The 21,997-nt window shown below is 44.2% G+C and overlaps 2 protein-coding genes across 7 annotated transcripts in view; both read left to right on the top strand.

Annotated features, from left to right (window-relative positions):
- The window catches only part of NCOA2 (nuclear receptor coactivator 2), a 191,340-nt gene extending 186,388 nt beyond the window's left edge, over positions 1–4,952 (top strand). For all 6 annotated transcript variants that reach the window (XM_071737755.1, XM_071737759.1, XM_071737756.1 and 3 more), the window contains one exon: positions 1,064–4,952. In XM_071737755.1, the coding sequence (XP_071593856.1) occupies positions 1,064–1,075 (12 nt within the window). In that variant the 3' untranslated portion in view covers positions 1,076–4,952. The remainder of the gene's footprint in view (positions 1–1,063) is intronic.
- An 8,028-nt stretch (positions 4,953–12,980) lies between these two features.
- On the top strand, positions 12,981–20,352 carry PRDM14 (PR/SET domain 14). Its single transcript, XM_071738696.1, has 8 exons — positions 12,981–13,264; positions 13,346–13,521; positions 13,808–13,867; positions 13,947–14,104; positions 14,285–14,555; positions 16,006–16,208; positions 17,938–18,039; positions 20,125–20,352. Exons 1-8 carry the CDS (start codon positions 12,981–12,983, stop codon positions 20,350–20,352), a joined length of 1,482 nt encoding a protein of 493 aa, XP_071594797.1.
- The last annotated feature ends 1,645 nt before the right edge of the window (positions 20,353–21,997 follow it).

The raw sequence follows: 21,997 nt of genomic DNA, 5'->3' as shown, positions 1-21,997 counted from the left end.
AAACCACAGCGTGGTTCCTGACACTGACTTTATTTGACAGTAGTGACACATTTCAGGGCCTTCTGTGATTCTGAAGGAAATTTTGGTAAAGTCCAAGGCATGGTGTGGATGGCTTCCAGAAGGCAGCCCAACCATGCACGTGGATGGGTGAGAAAGCTGCATAGTGCCAGTGCCATCCCTGAGCAAACAGGGCCTTCCCTCTGCAGGACAGGAGGCTGGGAAGAAAAAGCCACCCTGCTGTCTGCATCCACAGGGTACAAGTGAAAAGCAAACCCAAAGGAGGAAAAAAATGGGTTTTGGCTGGTTTGGATCTCTGACCTGACTGGCCCCAGGGGAGGAGGAGTTTGCAAGGAGAGGAAAGCAGAGAGACACAGATTGCAGCCACTGGAAGGGACAGTCTTAAAAGAACTGTGAATCATGATGAAAAACTGTGAAAACCACATCCTGAGGTGTTTTTTTTTGTTTGTTTGTTTGTTTGTTTTATTTTAATAAGAAAGTACAAGATAGTGAAACTGCTGGAAACAGTTTGTACTCGGTCTCAAGATACTGCTAAAGTATTAAGAATGAAGTAAAGAATATCTAGAGGGATTTTTAGCTGATACTTTTTTACTTCTTTGTGGGTTTTTTTTGTTTTGTTTTGTTTTTTGGGGGAGGGGGTTTTATGATTCTTGAAAGTGATACAGCGACATTTTGCCCATGCTCCAAGTATGAAACTTAGCTTAAGTTGTATCGTTGTGCCTTTGGCTGGAGTCTGTAAGAGGCAGATGATCCTGAGTTGTTAAAATGTCTATGAAAATTGGAATTGAGGGTGTAGAAATGCAGCGGAATTAATCCCCACCTGCTATCACTGGAATTTAAACACAAGTCAATTGTATCAGTGAACACAAAGGGAAGTCTGGATTTATGGATTCAAGCTAATTTCCAGATTTAAAGTAGTGTGTATATAATCAACAGTGGGTGCTGCAGTCCAGCACCCAGCTCTCATTCACCCAAGCCACCTCCGCTCTCCCAGGAGGAGGAGGAATTCAGTTGTTTCTCTCTCCAACTCCTCTTTCTTTCGCAGAAATACTGCTGACCCTGAAGGTGGTTCGGTTGCTGCTTTCTTCAGACGATTGGGCTCCGGGCCCCAAATCCTTACCGGTTTGAAGAGCTGCGGCTGTTTGTCGTGACCCAGCTGAGCTGCCAGCGCCGGTGGCGGCTGCCGACGGGACTCAGCGCCGCCTCCCCGAGGGGAGCCGGGCGGTCGGGGCCCTCGGAAGAGCATCCTCTTCTTCGACAGTCTGAAGCTACTCGCGTACAGACAGTTGCTCAGTCTGTTCACTGCATTCACCTTAGTGCAACTTAGATCTCTCCTGCAAAAGTAAATGTTAACAGACGACTTTCATAAACCGTGTCAGATTGAATGTATTTAAATGTTCGTATTTAAGGAAAAAAACAAACAAGCAAACAACCATGCTCTCCTGTTTCTGTTTAGTTCTAGACCTCGGGGTTTTGTTGTTTTTTTTTTTTTTTGTTGTTGTTGTTGTTTTTCGCTTTTGTTTTCCCTGGCTTACTCGGTCTGGTGCAAAGGATTCAGTTCCGTCTGAAAACTGGTGTTTTAGACTAAGGCCTGCATTTTGGGGCGGAGAGGAGGCGTGGAGGAGGGTGTAGAAGCAACGTCTGGTACATTAAGAGACCTCCGATGGGCACGTTCCGCTGACAAGGAGTCAGAGAAGACAAACCAATGTAGAAAACTATACAGACCAATTTTGAATGGGGTTTAAGTTGTAAAACAGATGAAAAATACCCTGTGAGAGGGATGTTTGCAAGGGACGTTTCAGCTGGGCTTTGTGGTAATGTTTATAATGCAAGTCATTGAATCCAAAAATACAAGTTGGTTACATTCTTATTTAATTAAATACCTAACAATCAGCAAAGCCTGATTTTAATTTTTTTTTTTTTTTTTTTTTTTTTTTTTTTTTTTTTTTTTTTGTAACCTGGCTTTCCTGACCACTGTCATCTTCCTCTTGTTGCTAATAGAATAAAAGAAGAGGTTACTCCTTTATTTCCCTAAGTGTGTTTCTAGCAATCTGGACAACCAGTTACTGGATGCTGAACAGCAAAGTTCGATGGTAATGCATGTACTGATTATGGTAGTGGCAGAATTGGTGCATAATATCAAAGAGCTCAAGATACCTGCTTCAAAGCATGATAATTTCTGGTTCCCATCCCCTTTAGCTGGGAAAATAACCATTCCCATAATACCTATAGCAGATATCACTACAGACTTCACCGCTATTGCGTGTTTCTCATTATTTTAAAGCAGTGTGGACTACGAGGACGTTTTGTAAGGTACATAAAATCCAGTTTATATGTAAACAAGCAATAATTTAAGTTGAAAACTTAAGTGTTTTACTTGTATAATTTTTGTGAGATATACATGTTGTGAAGTTGATTCCAAATGAGGTACTTCAGTATTAAATTAGATATCTTCTTAGCCGTGTGTGTCTCCTGGAAAAGTGTTTTGTAAAGGATCACAATGCCTTGATTAGACCTAATTTGTAGGCTTGAGACTTCTCATTTTCTAAACCTTGTGATTCTGCTCATAATACCATTTAACTAATCTATATTATATGCAGCCACTGTAGGAACCAATTCTTGATTTTTGTACGTTTATATCCTTTCGTAACAAATCTTAGACAAACTGTTACTAAGCAGTCCACTGTTAGAGGGTGGGGTTTTTCCTTGCCCACTGTGGTTGGAATAATCTTTTACTAAACTGAGATCAGTTTCTGAGGACTTGAAATATTAAGAAATTGATGGGTTTGACCTCTGTTTTCCTTCCACTGACCCCCAATCCACAAACTTTCTAACCTGAACGCAAATTTTTTTGATGTCCTGTAAAATGCAATCCATTTTATAATATCAGCCATGTCTTTTGGGAGTGAAAAGTTTATTCTGTTGTCATTTAGTTTGGTTTGGTTTGGTTTTCAGGTAGGAGCTCATATGAAATATCAGCTATTCTGTATTAAAGCCGAGGAAAATGTGATAAAGGTGGTTTGAAACAGATTTTTCCTGTAGAAGGCTTTTGGTGAAAGCCCAGGAAATGTACAGTTGTGTTTGTCCTTAAGGAGGGCAGTGCCACCATTCCGGAGAAACATTCTTCAGCTCTCACTGTTCTGATACCCAGCTCAAACAGAATATGTAGTCAGCTGAGCCATCATCTCACCTGCTGATGGGAAAACAAAATAACTCTCAGCCCTGAGCTCCACAGTCTCATTACTACAATGACAGTTGTGTTAAACTTGTATCATATATCTGACCAAAAAAAAAAAATTTATATAAGAAATGTATAAATTTGAAGAAATTAACTTCATGCACCACAAAGTGTAAATGAGTTTTAAAATAATTTTGCTTCTATTCCATTCTGGTTTGGTTTTTGACTGTAACCTCTGCAAATAGATTATTCTTTTTCACAGTGGACAAAATAATTTAAATTTGTCCCGTTTCATGGCAGACCTGCAAACCCTTATCATCTGTAGTAATTATGATACTTCATCATCCATTGCTATTTTGGAAGAAAGGAGATTGTACCTACTGCTTTGGCTCAGTTTGGATTCATTGTGACTTTAGTCATCTTCTAGTTAATGAAAGAGAAAAGTGAGTGAAGGAATCTTCTGATCATATTGATCACTATAGAAACAAAAAAAAGCCAAATCAATTCCCTTCATTATCAGTATTTTTCATCCTGTATACAGTAAATTTGTCAGCAACAGTACTTGGATTTTGTTTAACAGAACAATTAATCAGTGTTCTACTTACATTACTAAATGTGAAAGGTGCATAATGTGAAAAATAAGCATATATACATGGTCGTACGACCTGTTTAAGTGTTCATGTAATGTGGTAAGTTTAAAAAGTGAAGTGAGCTGTTTTGCTACAACAAATTAATTTGTACTCAATCTTTCAAATATTGTCCCACACCGGTATCCCTTTGGGCCTGTATTAATTAAAAGCAATGTTTTTGCAGTTTATACAATACATTTTTTAATCTTTGTTTAAAAGCGTAATTCATATGGGCTTAACAGATGAAATGGGTGGCACAGCTCCACTTGCAGAACCCAAAGATACACAATCAGTTTTGAAATGCAACTTAAGCCATTAATTGTTGGTGTGAATTTAAAAGTTTTCTAGTATTTGTATGGTAGTATGCTGCCTAAGAGCAAAAGCATTCTCTGCACAAAAGAAAATTTACTGTAGTGGCTTTGATTTTAATTAGAATTTTCTCCCTGGTGTTTCTTTGTAGACTAAAACAAAATCTTTTAAGTTTCTTACTACAGGTAAAAGCTATGTGCAAGAACCTCAAAATGCTAAAATCTAGCATAATGCCTTAGATCTGTTTTTAAGTCTTGTATATTCCTACATAGCTGTCTGATGTATTATATTTGTATAGTGAATTGTGTACAATTTTGGAATAAGTGCATCATCACTTAACCTTTATGTTGTTGAATAGAGATGATGGACACATTTCTTCAAACATTTACTGTCATTTAATTTTTTCCCTTTATGTCATTTGTGGGTTTTATTTGTACAGTTCATCATGAAGTTGCATCTGAGATGTGTGTATATGAAAAGATTATACAAGGGTAAAATTAAGCAATATATAAACTATGGTTCTTCAGGAGAAAGCTTACAGTGTTTCAGGTTGTGATTTATTTTCAAAACGGAGTTGACTCTGAACATCACTTTGTTCACCTGCATTGATGTTTGTATTTCTAGTGTGAGCAGTTTATGCAAAGGTAGATATATTCAGAGAAATTTTAAATACATTTATGCAAGTTAATATTGCTTTGCTGATGCTGTTTGCTTATTTGATGTTAAATAATGCTATTGTAAATAAAGAATTCTGTTGTTATTGCATCATTTAATAAATTTTAATGCCTTCGGGTTTTACATGGCTTTAGAGATTTCAATGTCTTTCTGTTGTGTCTTCATTTATTCATAGAAAGGTATAAGACATAGGACTAAAGCACTAGAGGGTAGATGAAGATGCAGGGTTTTATTAAAAAGAGAGCAGGCTTTCAATGTTGAAGCCTTTTATGTATGTGTCAGTTGGTTGTTACTCTCAAGTCCTTTTAGATTTGTAGTTCTATATTAACTGAAAATGTTTATCACATAGGTTAATGTAAAAAACAGTTCATGAGTACTTTTTTTATATATCACAATCAGGATGAAATGGGTGTCTTGCATGCTGGTTCCAGCAGAGCCAGACCTCAAATGGTGTCAGGTGGGACTGAGCAGAGTTAAGGTCTGGTTCTACTTGCTATGCCAAATGGTTCATTGAGGACAGTTGGAGATGTTTGCTCAGTTTTTTTTAAAAATAAAAGCAGCTACAAGAATGCCTGTTTATCAGAGTGTTCTGCTGTGCTCTTTGGGAAATGGCAGAAGCATGGAGAAGGGGTCAGACTATGGCAGGGGAAGACAGCAATTGGGTGTTTTGTCTCTGCCTTGGCCTCTTGACCTCCAAAGTGTGAAAGTAGAGATGAAAAGCACATCCTGAGTGGACATCTTGATCAAACTTTAACCCTGCCTTCTGAAAGAGTAGTTGTGGTGAAACCTTCATGGTAAATTAATTCTTGTGCTGAAGGAAGCAGAACCCAGAGCAGCCTTCAGCAGTTCTGTGGCCTTGAGGATGTGACAGGTGCATACAACTTGTGCTCGCTCACCTGTCTGTGGCACAGCATCTCTAGGTGAATGTACACCAGGTACCTGCTGTGCAGGGACAGAGTTTTTATTTCAGCAGAGGCTCTTGGGCTGCTGTTCCCTGTCTTTGCCTTTGGTCATTAATAGTACACCTATGCTTCTGCTCTGACCTGATCTAAATTACAATTTAGATTATTGCTGCAGCAGCAGCATCTGGTGCTGTGACTGGGACTCACATGTCCTGAATCACCCAGGAGGACCACTGGCTGCTCCCAGCTGAAACCACCCCTGGGCTGTTCATAAAGCTATGGGGCCTTACGGAATCCCTATAGGAGCTTCAGCTAAGGGTGGTCTCTAGGTCCCTGTGAAATCCAGGAGCTGCTGGATTTAATACAGGTGTTTAATACAGGTGTTTAATACAGGTCCATCCAGAGCCACACTAAGAGTTCCCACTCATTCTCCTGCTTATAGAGGGAAGAACAATCACAAATGGATTGAGTCTTTAGGAGGCATAGGCTGGGAAAAGTCCAGGCTGGAATTACTGTGTGAATGAACCTGTACGAAAAATTATGCTTGAGAGCTGGGCATAAAGGTGTGTGCCAGTTTGGGTTGGCCTCCTGAAACATCTCTCAGCTGCTAGAAAAATCACCCCAGCAAATAAAAATTCAGGTGGTGTGTCTGATCCCATCATCCCTTCCCTGTCTCTGGATCCAGTCTTAAGTCTCCTTTGGTACCACTGCTGATAACCCCAACCTTGGCAAGCAAGGTGCTAGACATTGTGACCAGGAGGGACCCTTTGTGTATCCTGTTTCCTTGCCTTCAATCTCCAGTTGTGGGTAATTGCCTTGGAGATGAAATATATGCAGTTGTTTTGAGGGAATTAAGCCTTCGTGGGCACGTGCAGACCTCTTCTATCCCTTTGTCATGGATAGGTCTTAGCTTTGTACTCCCTGGTTGAGGATCCAAGTGACACAAGCTCCCTCTCACTGGATTTTTTTTTTTTTCCTCTAAAAGAGAAAAAATTAGACCCCGACAATGAGAGGAAGCTCCACTGTCCCCAGAGGCAGTACCTTTTGCTGTCCTTTCCAAAAGCCACTGTATCAGTGTCCTCGTGTATGTCCTGTGTCTGTGTCCCTGGGATTTGTGCTCAGCTTTGCTACTGAGCAAACCTGCAAATGGGAAAGCAGCAACTCTATCCCCAGAGGGAGCAGGGACTCCCCAGGCAGGAGGGTCCTGGGCTGGAGAAAGTGACTGCTTCTAACACCCCTTAACAGTTTCATAGCCAGCAAGATCTGGCTGAGCTGTGAGTATTCCAGAAATTCCACATATATAATAATAATAATCCTTATGTGATGGAGGGCTAATCCTTTGCTAATGTGCCTACAGTAATATATTTGTAACCAAACCTGTAGAACATTATAGGGGCACTCAAAATATGACCCATGCTCATCAAACCTCAGATTAATTGGAACAATTTGATTAAAAAAGCTTAAATAAAAAATAATAATTTACAGAACATAAGAAGGTGTAAATGGCCGAAGCTGGAGACCTGGTGATCCAAACTTCTAGTTTGGGGGATGAAAAGGAGTTTGCCAGAGTATGTGCAAGATCTCCCCCTGTAAGTAATAAATTGCTCCTGACTATGGAATGGGTAAATGGTTTTGGCTGTAAAGCAGGATAAAACCTGAGAAAATCATAGAATCATAGAATTAGCTGGGTTGGAAGGGACCTCAGAGATCATCAAGTCCAACCCTTGACCCACTGGTGCGGTTGCTAGACCATGGCACTGAGTGCCACATCCAGTCTCTTTTTAAATGTCTCTAGGGATGGAGAATCCACCACCTCACCGGGCAGTCCATTCCATTGCCTGATCACCCTCTCCGTAAAAAAATTCTTTCTGATATCCAGCCTAAATCTCCCCTGGCACAACTTAAGACTGTGTCCTCTTGTCTTGTTGAAAGTCATCTGGTGTACTATTAATGACCAAATCAGGCTAAGGCTGAGCTCTACAATTTTAACTTCCAGAGATGTGAAGAGGGTAGAAAGGAAAATGCACAGTTGCAAAGGAATAGCCTCAACTTGCAGGGATTTAAACCTGATCAAGCTGATTAGTAGAACCAAGTAGTACAAGGAACTTGGTGAATTAAGGGGGAACAGATGTCAGCTAACTCTGCAGCTTGCACACCCAGTGGAAATGTGGCTGTAAAACAAATACATATCATCTACTATCCTGCTTGTGCACAAGAGGTGCTTGGGCAGGACAAGTCAAGTCCAGCCAGTATGATTGTCAGTGTTGCAAGAGGTCCATGTGTCCAAGGATGCCCAAATAACTCCCTTCTCCAATGGGATTGGATGAAGAAGGTGGGGAAGTCTGGGGAAACTGAGACCTCCACTCAGTAGTGAGACATCCTGTACAGATGCTGAAGAGGTGGAGTTGCTTCAGCTTCTTCCATGTGCCCAGGGATTTCTTCCTGTGAAACATTCTTGAGAAGATCCTGCAGAAGAGGTGAGGAGACTCACCTTTTGCTCAAAATGTGGGTCTCCCACTGTGGTTTCAGGATACAGTTTATTTCATCACTTCACATGATAATTGCTCAGGAGGCTGGAAGCAGTGAACCTGGCTGGAGTAACTTACTCAGCTCCCTGCAAACTGCAGGCAAAGTGCTTTGATAGACAACAAGAACAACATATATATTCCTGCCCTTACTTGTGTGCCCACTCAGTGGCCCACCTTAGCAAAAGGGGAGCACTGCAGCTATACAACAGGATTGTGTTGGTCCAACTTTTTCTGGGACACATATTTTCCAGTTATTTTAGTTATTTGTCTATTCTCATTGTGTTTGGAATGGGATGAGATCAGTGAAGTCACATGAGATCAGTGCTTTTGTGAAGTCACTGAGCTGATGACATTAAACTCTAGATCGTAAGATCCAGCTGATACTCAAAAGGGAAAGTTAAAACATTTTAGCATGTGATTTCCCTTTTTTTTAAGAGTCTGTATTAGCAGATGGGGTGTGGGGAGCAAAGGAGGGAGGCTGCCAAGAGTCCTGTGTTCTGTGAGGGTGGCTCTGGCCTGGGGGCATCTGTAAAATGCCACTGAGCAAGGTGCTGAATGTCAGCAGCCATGGAACCAACTCCTGGTGAGGCAACCAGAGGCTGCTGGGCAGTGAGGGAGAACTCAGGGCTCATTTTAAGGCTTTCCTTTTTGTAGTCATAATTTCAGAGTGAATTTTCATGGAATCATAGAATGGTTTTGATTGGAAGGGAACTTAAAGATCATCGAGTTCCAACTACCCTGCATGGGCAGGGACACCTCCCACTAGATCAGGTGCCTCAAAGCCCCATCCAGCCCAGCCTTGAATGCTTCACAAGGGAAGGGGCATCCAAAACTTCTCTGGGCAATCTCTTCCAGTGTCTCACCACCCTAAGGGAAAAGAATTTCTTCCTTGTAGCTGCTCTAAACCTACCCTCTTCCAGTTTAAAGCTATTACCCCTTCCTCTATCACAGCATGATCTTATAAAAAGTCCCTCCCCAGCTTTTCTGTAGGCCCCTTCAGGTACTGATTATTCCCTCCTTGCTGCTGGTAGCAAGAATGCTCCACACCAAGGGGCACCAGGCTGAACTGAGTATATGTGAGCAGGAGGTTTCCCCTCTAAATTAATTGACGTTTCTGTTTGTCCCTTTTTCACAGACAGAAGAGACAAGCTATATCCCTGGCCAGGCTAAAAGCACATGTCAGGATGAGCACCTCTAAACTGATTTTATTCTTAGAGAGCTTCTCTCCTGTCAAGAAAAAAAAAAAAAAAAAAAAAAAAAAAAAAAAAAAAAAAAAAAGCAACCTCTGGTTTGTTTTGGCAGCAGGATTACTAACAGTTCCTAAAGGCTGGAGCATCCTGTTGGTGTGGGTGCACTTCTTGTCCTCTGGCTGCCCTCAGGACTGGCCTGCATGAGGCTGCCTGAGGTAAGAGACTTTTTTAGTGGAATAAATGCATCGAAACTCTTCAGGGGTGAAATCCTTTGAAGATTATCTGCAATATAGTGACCAAGGTGCTTCAAATCTTTTTTTTGTCCTGGGCTCTGTGTCATCAGACTTCTAGAAGAATATTTTTGTTTCTGGGCATGTATAATTTGACTAATGATGAGACTTTTTAAATCTCACTTTTTTTTTTTTTGCTTGTCTTAATTTCTCCAGAATCTCCAATATGAGCATATCTCCTTCACAAGACCCTCTCCCTCTTTCTGTTCTGTGACACTTTTTCTGTTCCATGTTATCTGGCAATATATTATTTCTAGCAGTAACTCAAACTTTTCTGTGTAATGAAAGCTCAAAATCTTATTCCTATAAACCCGATAAACTCTGGTACTACTTTTATGATATTGGTGCTGCATCAATAAAATCCTGTTAAACTGCCCATCTGAAACTGTTTCCTAAAGCAATACAACATCAGTTTTGTCTTACAAATAACAGAGATTTGAAACAACACAGAGAAAGTAAAAAAAAAAAAAAAAAAAAAAAAAAAAAAAAAAAAAAAAAAAAATCAGGATGTTTAAGCTAAGGGACAACCTGAAGCAAGTTTCAGAGGGCTGCATTCCTACCTTCTCCCTAAGCTTCCTGTGCATATTGGCTGTCGCTGGTGTATTCAGCACTTTTGTCTTGCAAACGAAGGTTAGGATGGAGAATGTGGCTGCAGGGAGGAGAATTAGACCAGTACATTTACTGCATAGTGCATAAATGTTTAAACTCAAGTCTGGGGACAAAGCTGCGCTGGGGTGGCTAGGGAAGGGGTCTTAGGAGCTGGAAGATCCTGGATCAGTGCTGGGTCTCCCTCAGTAGTGTTGTGTTTGCTGCCTTATTGTTTGTGTCCTGAGTGAAGAAAAAATAAAATGGGGGGAGGTACCAAATTACCGGTAGGAACTGCAATTGCCTGAGGTCCTGTGGTTTGAACTCCTTCATTCCCCCAGGCAGCCGGTGATTCTTTCCCAAAGTCTCTGTTTAGGAGCACTTGAGTGAGGGCAGATAAGAACTGAGGACTTGGAGGATGGTTCTCCACCTCCGGTCAAGTGCGGTCACCCACGGTGTCAGGAACCACGGTGACTCTGTCTGATGCTGCTTCAAGTGATTCCTGAAACATCCCTTCTTCGGGATGAAGGCGATGTTCTACAGAAGATGATCACATGCAGCTATGTTAATTAATTTTTATAGCACACCGTAACCACCCAAATGGCATCTGAGCCTCCAGGAGTCAGACCTGACTGTGTTTGTTCCCCATTCCCACTGTGTCTGTGTGAACTCTGGCCTGTGCTCTGTTGCTCCTCAGGAAGTCCTGTGCTGCCATCCTCTGAGAGGGACCCATGGGTGCAAACCCCCAAGTTCAGCACAGACCACTCCATCCCTTCCCTCTACCCCTGCATGTGCTGTGGTGTCACCCAGGCTGGACACTGGCAGAAGATGAGCTACCCAGAGAGGGTTTGCAGTAACTCATCTTACTCATGCCCTGCCTGCCATGAGGTTTTGCCCTGGACTAAGGAATTCTTCACCTCCCTGCACCAGAACAGTTAACATCCAGCAACAGCAAAGTTTGTATCAGGGTTCCTGGGATCCTGCAGCCTCTCCCAGATCCACTTTTGATAGCAATTGCAGCATGGAACCACCTGGAGATTAGAAGAAGGAGAAACCCCACAAGAACCAGGATGAAACTGCAGAAAGATCACCCATCATCTCTGCAAAGGGCTGTCATAACATGAGTACCCTAAAGGTTCAGGCTGCTGAGGCTGTGTTGTCTTCCAAATAAGTAATTATAAACGTAGTGCAAGACCCAGATTCAACCACCCTACTTCTGCCCAAGTAGTTAGAGTGGGTATATGTGCAATACTAAACCATTGTCCAGAAAAAAGTACTCACTGGGGTCTAGTAGGAAGGAGATTAAACCAATTTAAACATCATTATTACCAATAGATGTACATTTATTAAGCACCTAGATATTCACGAATAGTTGTGATGTTAGATCTAACTCTATTCAGATATTCCTAGATAAGGGTATAAAGAAGCTTGATAGTAATAAGAGCAATAACAGTACAGGTAGCACTCATGATTGCAATTAAGGCAACTGGCAATGTCACACGGTTAAGTGTCCCTGGCAGGGATGACATCAGTGTGCAAGTAAGATCCTTAACCAGCTCTGCCCTAAAATCAGCTTTTATAGAGAAATGTTGTTTTACCTATGCACAATTACTTGCAGCTGTGACCAGAAATCAAACCACAAACCACAGGCCGACTGCTTTTTCGCTGAAAACACTAGATTTCCTCTTTTTGGAGTTAAGCACTCTCTGTGGTGCGTGCTTGCAGTTTTTTCTGCCAGTAATACTTGCACACTTTGATGTCTGCAGGCCAGTGTGCACACCATCCAGCTGCTAAGAATGCGGAGGGAGGGGGTCAGTCACCACAGGGGCAAGAGCCAGGTATCTTCCCTCGGTCCTGTTCTGCGCAGGTCCCGGTACAGCCTTGGTCATGGAGCCTGGGAATTCCCATCAGGAGTGCAGTGTCCTTCCAAGCAACCACCAGACAGCCTCAAGCTGAAGCAAAATCACCTCAACAATGCCCCTGAACGTTACAGTAGCTGAGAGCACGCTGCTGTGTGCTCAGGCTATTGAAGCTTCGTGGTTTGATGTTTCCACATCCAAAATCTATACCTGACGCCCCCGAGACATTCCGCGGGGGCCGTGGCTACTGCTAGGGAGCAGGGAGGCCCTCAGACAGGACGCTCGCCTGCGGCAGTAGCTGCTCATCCCTGAGGAGCATCGCTCCCGCACCGTGGGCTCCTGCTCGGAGGAGAGACAGAGCCCGGACCGCTGCCGGGGCCCTTCGGTCGGGCCTCGGAGAGGCGGAGAGCAGAGCCGGCAGCAAGGGGAGTGAGTCCGGAAGACTGGGGATCCCCACGCCGTCGGCCTCGACGTGGAGAGCGGCGGCCCAGCCGCTCCACGATTAGACGCGGCTCCGCCCCGGGGTAGGGTCGCCCATCGGGGCAGCCCCCCCTGCCAGCCCGCCCCGGGGGCTGAGCGACCCTCGGGGCGGGCTGCTCCCGCCCTCTCCCCCCTCCCCTCCCCAGGCCCATATAGCCACGGGGGGCAGCCGGCGGACTTCCCGGTCGCCCCGACGGCGCCGGGAGACGCAGGACAGCGAGCGGTGTCTCCCGAGCCTCCATCCTTCCCCGCAGCGGAACCCCGCGGCGACTGCACCCTCTTGTCTTCCCCTCCGCTTCCAGGAAGCTCCCTCCGTCCCGGTCCAGTCCTGCCCAGCATGGCGTTATCCTTGGCCGGGGATTCGGTCCCTGGAGACGGCGGAGAGACGCTGGGGATGAGCCCCGCAAGCCTAGCTGCCTACTACCCCTCTTTTTTCCCTGCTGCCCCGTACTTCGAGGCGGGCCCCGACTTCTTTCAGCCCCTGAAATCCCTGGGAGGGCTGGTCCCCTCCTCCCCGCCTCTGCCCCCCTTTAACTGCAGCAGCGTCCCCGCTTTCCTGAGCCAGCCGCTCCCCGTGCCCGCCGACCCTTTCGCCGGCCTCCCCTTGCCCCTCTACCCCACGCCGCCGACCCCCTTCTCCCCCAGGGACGACTCTTCCCAAGGGGTGGGGGGCCTGGGCTGGCCCCCGCCGCTCTACCCCAGCCCCCAGCTCAGGGCTACCGGCAGCCCCGGGGCCGGCGGCTGTACGGCGCAGACCTACAGGTACCACTTCACCGAGAAGGAGCTGAACGCGGTGCTGTACGGGGCGCTCCGGAGCAGTCAGACGGCCGGGAGCGTCCACGCTATCTCGGGGCTCCGGTTGCCCCCCGCCAGCCCGGGTAAGAGGGCTGCGGCCTGTGCTCAAGGGGAAGCGGGAGGGGAACGGGACGGAAGGTCGGGCGCTGCGGCGGGCTGTGCGATGGGGTTTGGGGACAGTCCCCAGAGGGGTAACAGGGCACAGGGCACGTCGGGCTTCCCTTCCACGCGATTTTTTGCCTAAAGAGCACACACGGGGTAAGAACTGGGGAATAATTCGGGCTGCAGCCGGTGTCCGGGGAGGCAGGACCCCGCTGCCCTGCACCTGCACGGCCAGTGACGGGCTGAAGAAGGGTCCCTTTTCTACAGGTGCTGCGGACTCTTCCTCCACCCTGCTGCTCGACAGGGACTCGCTGAAGCTGCCTGAAGGTAGGGGCCCTGAGATGCCTGCTCCCCCTCCGCGCCTGGCCGCGGCCCAGACGCCTTCAGCCCGCCTTGTCCCTCGCAGGACTGTCGGTGCTGCGGGTGGCGTACGGGGAGGTGTCTCAGCTCGGAGTCTTCTGCACGAACCCCATCCCCAAAGGAATCCGCTTCGGCCCTTTCCAAGGCAAAGTGGTCAACACAAGCGAGATCAAGACTTACGACGACAACTCGCTGATGTGGGAGGTGGGAGGTAGTGGAGGCACCGCGGGCCTCCCTCTGCACCCCATGAACGGGGCCGGGACGAGGCTTTCGGCCGCCTCTCTCCCTCAGCCTGTTAAGGGAGAGGTGGGCTCGTGGTGGGTGGTGGGATTGGAGTGAGCAGGAAGGGTCAGGCAAACCTGATCCGGTTCTCGTTCTCTCCAGATCTTTGAGCACGGTCGCCTGAGCCACTTTATAGACGGGAAAGGCGCCTCTGGCAACTGGATGTCCTTGGTGAACTGTGCCAGGTTCCCCGAGGAGCAGAATTTGACAGCTATCCAATGCCAAGGGCAAATCTTTTACGAGACCTGCAAGGAAATCTTGCCGAAGCAGGAGCTGCTGGTGTGGTATGGCGATTGCTACGTGCAGTTCCTGGGCATCCCCATCAGCCTGAAGGGCATGCCGGAGGGGAAGAAATCCCCGCAGCATCCCGAAGGTGAGCCTGCCAGCACTGCCCTTTATTGCCGTGGACCTGCGTCTGGCTGGGATTAGATTCGCATGAAGGGAGGGAAAAGGACTCGGGTATCACCCTTTTCCGGCTGTACTTTACTTTAAAACATTTCCCAGCCCCTTGTGCGAGCCGGTGGCGGAGTGGATGGCCCTGGGGGGTTCAGCAGCCCAAATCCCAGAGGTTTGCCCTCCCTCCCCCCGCAGCCGGCCGCCCCCCCTTCCCTTGCAGTCTCCAGCACCCCAAAGAGCAGCATCCCCTCGGCACAGGGGAGCCGGGGATTGCTCCTCGCTCACGTCTCCCCGGGGAGTTAAAAGTGTTTATCTGACGATTGTAAAACATCTGGTGGGGGTGGGCTTGCCGCTGCTCCTCAGCGCCCTTCTTCCACGGAGAGTTCTATTTTTATTTTTTGTTTTGGACAGAGGGGCTCTTTTTGAGGGCATTCCTGTTTTCGGGGGTGTTTTATTCAACTGTTAATTATATTTCTCGTGCAATTAATACTCTCCGTAAATGGGGCAGGCTGAAGTCGTTCTGATCCGATAACTCTCATACTGTTTGCAGAAGAAATGTCACATGCACTTACTCCGTGAGTAGTTTTGCTTATAATTATCAGAGAGTATGATGTTACTATAAGCAAGACTTCTGGACAGAACAGATTTGTGCCAATGCAGGGAAAACTGGAGCCGGTGAGGGAGGGGTCGGCTGGGTGCAGCAGTAAGGGAAAAAAGCGAAATTGGCATGAAAATTTGTCATGGAAATTTTTTTGTAGCTGTTGTCTTTAAAACGCCTGGTCCAGAAAGGTAGTAAATTGTTCGTTTCGTTTTAAGGTTTAAGCCAAGGTTCCTATAAGTAAATGCAGAAAAGCATGTGTTAAGATTTGAAAAAATTCCTGTGTTATTGCTTAATTAAGCTGTTAAGAACAGTTTGAAATACAAAAGAAAACCAAATAAACGTATTTTTCTTCAATAGTATTTTGAAAAGGATTGAAAAGGCGTGCAAATTTATTTTTCTTTTTGGGATGGGAGGTAAAATTTGCAGACAATATTGATAAGAATTACCTGTCAATTTTTGCAAATGGTGAAGATTCTTTTATGTGTCACTCTGCGCTGGCTTTTCACATCTGTTCACTTTTTATAGGGGATAAAAGGGTGAAATCCTGTCTTTGGTGAAGTCACTAACTAAACCCAGTATTTTTTTTAGGCTGTGTGCTCTAGTTTGTTCCCCTCCGTTAGAAAACAAGTTGAGCAGTGCAGATGCTCAAGGAATCAGATGTGTATTTTTTGCTAATGATATTGCCAGAGCCCATTTCTTATTACTACCCTCCTGAAGACTTAAAAATTCACAATTGGGTACCAGTCGCGACGAGGAAGCAGATTTGGAACGAGCCCTTTTTTCTGTGGTGTAACGGGGAGGTGGCACTTTCCCTTCTGCTGTACAGAAGCCGAGGAGAGCTTTAAATGCGAGCGCTGCGGCAAGGTTTTTGCCTACAAGTACTACCGGGACAAGCACCTCAAGTACACTCGCTGCGTGGACCAGGGGGACCGCAAATTTCCTTGTCAGCTTTGTAACCGATCCTTTGAAAAAAGAGACAGGCTGAGGATCCATATTCTCCACGTCCACGAAAAGCACAGACCTCACAAGGTGAGCTTGCTCCTGGGTCTCTCTTAAGTAATCTTTTTTTTTTGACGATGTAAGACGCTGGTGTTCTTCCTACTCCAGTTCCCTGGGACCACCCTGCTGGTACAGGAAGACTTCGTCTTGTGTAGCACAGTTAAAAAGAAAGAAATAGATTTATATTGATATAATGAACCCCAGAGTCTCAGCAACAAGGCTTTGAAAAGAAACTATTTATCTTGGGCTTTATGGGTGTTGGTTTGTAGGTTTTGTTATTTGTTAACTTGTGTGTGTTTGAAGGTGGTCAGGAGAGATGATGTCCCATGTCCCTCTCAGCTCTCCTGTTCAGTCTTAAAATTGGCAGACGTCTGTGTCTGTTGCACAAAATAGGAGTTTAAACAGTTTTACACTCAACATGGAGCAGATTTTCAGCTGACAGAAAGACATCCTTGCTGAGGTGCCTCGTCTCCACTGAACCTCTATCTATAGCTCTGTTTTTCTCCAGAACCACTGGGAGTGGAAAATCAGACATTTCATAACAGATAGAGAAGGGCAAGTTCCAGAGCTTGAAATGGCAGAGTGTAATCAGTCTTGAAAATCCTCCAAATACCATTTTATAGATCCACCTGCAAGTGTGAATTTTTCAGGAAAACTTTTATAATTAAATCAGCAATATTACAATGTCAGAATAATTTGAATTGACTTAATTCCATTAAAATAGTTCTCTGCTTTCTTTTTTTTTGTAGATTTTTAATGCATGCAAAAGACATCTCAGAACAGCAAGAAAATAAACTTATTCTGAATATATTACATCTACATTAGAACAGACAAACTAAAAAAGCAAAGATGTAAAATAAAAAGACAAAATGTATCAGGAGAAAATATTACAGTCTTTCAAAATTAGTCATTGCTTAGTTTAGGTTGAACTAATCAAAAATAATTTATTTCAAGCTATTGTACCAGGAAAATTATTTTGGGGTTCATGCAAATTGCACTGAATCAGTGCAAGTCTCTCAAATTCCTTCTGAATTGGGATTTTTGCCTCATACTGCCATCCTCAGAACACACCATGACACACCATGAAGGCTGCAGCTCCTTAAGTTGGAGGATGAAATGCTGCTTATTTCACTCCTAGTGAGAGGCACTTCTGACAGATCAAGCTGTGGGCTAAGTGCTGTGACTGACTCACCTTTTCTGGGGAAAAAAAAAAAAAAAGAAAGTTTTAAATTGTTGTTAGTTTTGTTTGGTTTGGTTTTTGTTGTTGTGGTGGTTTCTTTGGTTTTGTTATGGGGCTTTTGTGTGTGTGTGTGTTTTGGGTTTTTTTGGGGTTTTTTTGTTTTTTTGAAGTTGCTATCTTTTATGAAAAAATTGAAAAAAACCCCAAGATTGATTTTCATTATGAAGATAAGTGATTTACAGAGATTTTCAGATTTTGGTTACTGAGAGTCAATATTTTCTGTTTATGTTGTGAAAAAAGATGATTTTTAATGAAATAATTTTTAAAAAGCTTTGGCAATTTCCCCCTTTTTTTTCTTTTTTTTTTTTTAAAACAAGCTCTTTAAACTATTAAAATTCTGACTTTCAAATTGCTATGGTTTAAGCTTTGTATATACATAATGCAAATATAATTAGAGATAAATACATGCATAAATACACGCAAAAGAATAGATACACACATCCACACGACTAATTTTTACTTTTAGCTCTGCTGTTCTGTGCTTCCTTTAATTTATTTTTTTTTCCTTATTATTCCTAGTGCTCAGTGTGTGGGAAGAGCTTTTCTCAGTCCTCCAGCCTGAACAAACACATGAGGGTTCACTCTGGGGAGCGCCCCTACAAATGTGTCTACTGCAACAAGGTAAAGCAAAGCCCTGTCCTGTCCCTCCATCCTCTGATGCATCACACCACACCTGGGGAGTGGCTGATTCTTTCCATGCTCTATTGTCTCCTATTTCAATTTTTGTTTCATTTCTGTGCTTTCTTTCAAGAAAATGCCTTTATTTCCATTGAAAACCTGATGAATAAGTATATATTCTGGGCAGTTGTGAGCTGAAGTGACAGGACTGGCTGAGACTGAAGATAAAGGGTCTGGATTCTGATTTGGAATTAAACACTCATTAAAAATTGGGTGTTTCAGCCTAGCTTGGTCTAAAGCTTGAGATAATTTCAAATGCCATCCAAGGAAGGAAACAAGAGCTAATAGTCCAATTTTTTCATCAGAAAGGTAGTTTTTTATATTCCTGACACCACTTCTAGAATGCACTGAACAGCCCATAAGCTGAACATCCACGATATTGCCTTGAAGTAACAGAATAATTGATGTGCAACTGGCATGGAAGTTCATTTGAAAAAAAGAACCATGGATTGATAGAGCCACATAGCAACAATCAAAATGTGCTCATCTGTTGCTACCCTTCATGGAAAGGATGACTCAGGGGATTTATTCCTGTGAGAGCAGTGCCAGCTCTCCCAGCAGATGGGGAGTGGATGTACAGGCTGGATGAATATTGGTAGGGTTGCCATGGTGTTTCCATGCAATTGGGAAGCACCATAAGAATGTAAGGTGCTCCTGATTTTTGAGAAATAAATGTGGGGTTTTTTTGGCTGGTCTAGCACAGAACTTGTGTGCCCTGTAGGAAAGAACCTTAGAAGAAGCTCTTTTCAGTTATGACAGTTTTTTTCTCACCCAGATATCCTGAATGCTTGTAGGCAGAGTTTATGATAAAATATGATCATCTTTCAATCTTTAAATCACAGCAAGAGATGTCAAAGCTTTACAGGTTGCTCTGAACAGATCTCTAGGATATGTGTGACCCTTGACCAGCCATTCTGGTAGGGCTATTGCAGACTGGATCAGATCAATCCACTAGTCCTCAGGCTCCAGCTATTCTGGGATATAGCCATCATTTCTGCATCTGGGAAACCAAGGGGTATTTTAAAGCATCTTCACCTGCTCCTTCTATGCAGTCACAAGTCTTCTTTGCTTCTTGTACCTGTATTAGTGACTGTGCTCCAGGGCAGCTTTACTCTCCCTGCCCCTTTGCTCATTAGCTCAGTCAAATCATGAGATTGAAGGAAAAGTGTTGGGCCAAGATCACTGTCTGGCCCTCAAGCACACTTAGTCCCTATTCATAAATATCTCCAGTGACTTCTTTATGTGAATCTAGTTTTGCTCAAAGGTTCTTAGTGAAAAGTTATCTGAGATGTATTGCTCTTTGCTGGGAAAACTTGTGTTGGTTCAGCAACATAACTTCATTAAGATTATTTTGTGTGTGTGTGAATGGTCTGCAAATAGTGAAAAAAAAATGGGAAACAAGGGCAACTTTGCTCGAGTCTTGGTGAGAGGGTTTCTGCCCAAAATAAACATGGACAAAGTGTAATTGTACACATTCTGCTACCCATGAGGGGGGAAAACAAACAGGCTGAGGTGTCTGACTGAAAGGGTGTACAGTATGGTAGAGTTGGTAGATGAAACCTGAGAAGATGAATGCTGGGCTGACTGCATGGATGAATTACATCAGCTGAATCTCAAAGCAGATTATATGAGCATGAAAGGGCTTAATTCTGAAAATTAAACTGCGTTGTTTCTCCCAAACATAAAAGAACTGCAAAGCTAATTAGCAGAGTATTGATTTATTATCCTTTGATATGTAGAAGTTAGTTACTGTATTCTCTGGTCAGAGATCTTACTCTGAGGTTCATCTAACTTCATGGACTCAACCATAACTCTACAGCTGAGTGGGGTAGCTGTTGAATTCTGTTCTCTCATTGCTGGGAAGTTTTGGTTTATCTCCAGTTATCTGAGGACGTGTGTTATTTGAGGGTCCTACTATCAGGGTACAGTGCTCCTGGTGAGGTCTGGGTTAGCTGACCCAGGGGATTACGTAGGTGAAAATAGATTTACTCTCAATTTTTTCTGTCTTTCCCACCCCTGTTCTTTCAGGCATTCACAGCAAGCAGCATCCTTCGCACTCACATCCGCCAGCACTCTGGTGAGAAGCCCTTCAAGTGCAAGCACTGTGGCAAAGCCTTCGCCTCCCACGCAGCCCACGACAGCCACGTGCGCCGCACACACAGCAAGGAGAAGGGCTGCACTTGCTCAGTGTGTGGCCAGCACTTCCCAGAGCAGGAGGATTACCACTTCCACATGAAGACCCATGCCACTCATTAGTTAAGAGCTTCGTGGATGGCTCCTGGACCGGCTCCTTCGTGTGGATCTCTCTCCACGCGTGTGTCCTTGTGTGGCTGTGTGCACACCACTGAAGGTGACATTCACCCTCGCAACACAAATCCTAAGCAACTCTTTAAGCATGCCCAGTCTCTGCACTCTGGGCATGTTTTTGAGTAGAGGGGACAGTTTATTTTGCCAGTGCACCTTCATGCCACACTGCGATGAAGTCCAACATGCTCTACCTCAACCATTCCCTCTTCTTGTCCCATTCCTTCATTTCCACAAAATGGCCGGAAGGAATTTCACCTACCAAGAACCCTTTGTGCATGCATATCACTGTGAGGGGAATTCCCGTTCCTCTTAATATACCATATCTATAGACTGCAGTCCATACCAAAGCTTGTGTAAGGGACATTTTTATCAAGTGCATTTCCCAAAGCTGATTCAACCTGTTGATTTTGTTTGGATGCATGACCAAGTCTACTTCCCTTTAATGTGAAAGACTTTTATTGACACACTATTTAAATGTTAACTGCCTCAGTGATACTGACCAGTGTAAGGGCAATTAATTCCTTAACTCAGCTGCCCTTGGACCCCAGTTAGCCCAGGGGGAGAGGGGCAGGGTGAAACAAGAGAGCTTCAATCTTGTTCCATTTAGCAGGGACATTTGAGAATGGATGTCAGGTGGGTCACAAATAGTCAAGTGGGCTCAGAGACATTACACTGTGGGCACAACACAAGCAAGGAGCAGGTGTGATACCACCCTGGGCTCTTCTATCTGAATTTCCCCATAACTTGTCATCTCTTCTCCTGGCTCTGTGTAGGATGGCTGCTGTAATGGTACTCCCTTCCCCAACCTAAATTTAAGAGGTAAGCTGTAGGATAGGTGATGCCAGGGCTTCTCAACCTCTAAAGCTCTCTACAGTGAAATTACCTTCAGCCTAAGGGGGGAATACCTTCACCTCCTTGGGAGGACTAAAAGCTTTCTCCCTCTATTTCTCACTCAGCTTGCAAGCAAGCCAGGAATGATCTGTGTGGTTTTTTTATTAATCTCTTTCAAAAGGAAATGCTGCACATAAAAATGCTGTGTTTAGGGTTTTGTGGGTTTTTTGCTATAAAAAGCTGCTTCTGTAGCTGTGGGTGCAAAAATGTACTCTATCAAAAAAGTCTGTGTAAAGGGAGTGCTGTAACTGGTGGAGAAGGTGCTGATGACTGTATGGCCATCCTCATGGGGAGGGGACTGCATCCAGGAGGGATAATGAAAGCCCTTGCTGAAGTTGGTTGATTAACACAGGTAATCGTTACTGGAAAGATGAGGCTCTCTGAATATCCTAGATAAGCTAGGATTAAGCATGACTTTGCACACAAGTATTGAAGAAATAAGTTTTTACTTTGTGCCAACCTTAAAAATCTCATTAAATACAGCCTAGAACTAGAAAATGTTACCTGCACATTTAATTATATCATGCAGATACTATACATATACAAATCTATTGCACTAATTTTGTATGTCTTGTCGTATGTTAAGTTGCTCTGTCCTCACTGATTTCATGCTAAAAATATTAAAAATATGTATAGAACTACTTATTGTAAGTAAAGTATTGAGTCCCAGCACTAGGCAGTATCTGAAATAAGCAAGCTATTA

This window comes from Heliangelus exortis, chromosome 2 (genome assembly GCF_036169615.1).
Source record: "Heliangelus exortis chromosome 2, bHelExo1.hap1, whole genome shotgun sequence".
NCBI classification, from domain to species: domain Eukaryota; kingdom Metazoa; phylum Chordata; class Aves; order Apodiformes; family Trochilidae; genus Heliangelus; species Heliangelus exortis.
This window is presented reverse-complemented; position numbering and strand designations above follow the sequence as displayed.

Coding starts and splice junctions, on each gene's coding strand:
- PRDM14 (XM_071738696.1), top strand. CDS start 12,981: ATGGCGTTATCCTTGGCCGGGGATTCGGTCCCTGGAGACGGCGGAGAG. Junction 13,265..13,345: donor CCCTTGCCCCTCTACCCCAC/GCCGCCGACCCC, acceptor GCTCTACCCCAG/CCCCCAGCTCAGGGCTACCG. Junction 14,556..16,005: donor ATCCCCGCAGCATCCCGAAG/GTGAGCCTGCCA, acceptor TCTGCTGTACAG/AAGCCGAGGAGAGCTTTAAA.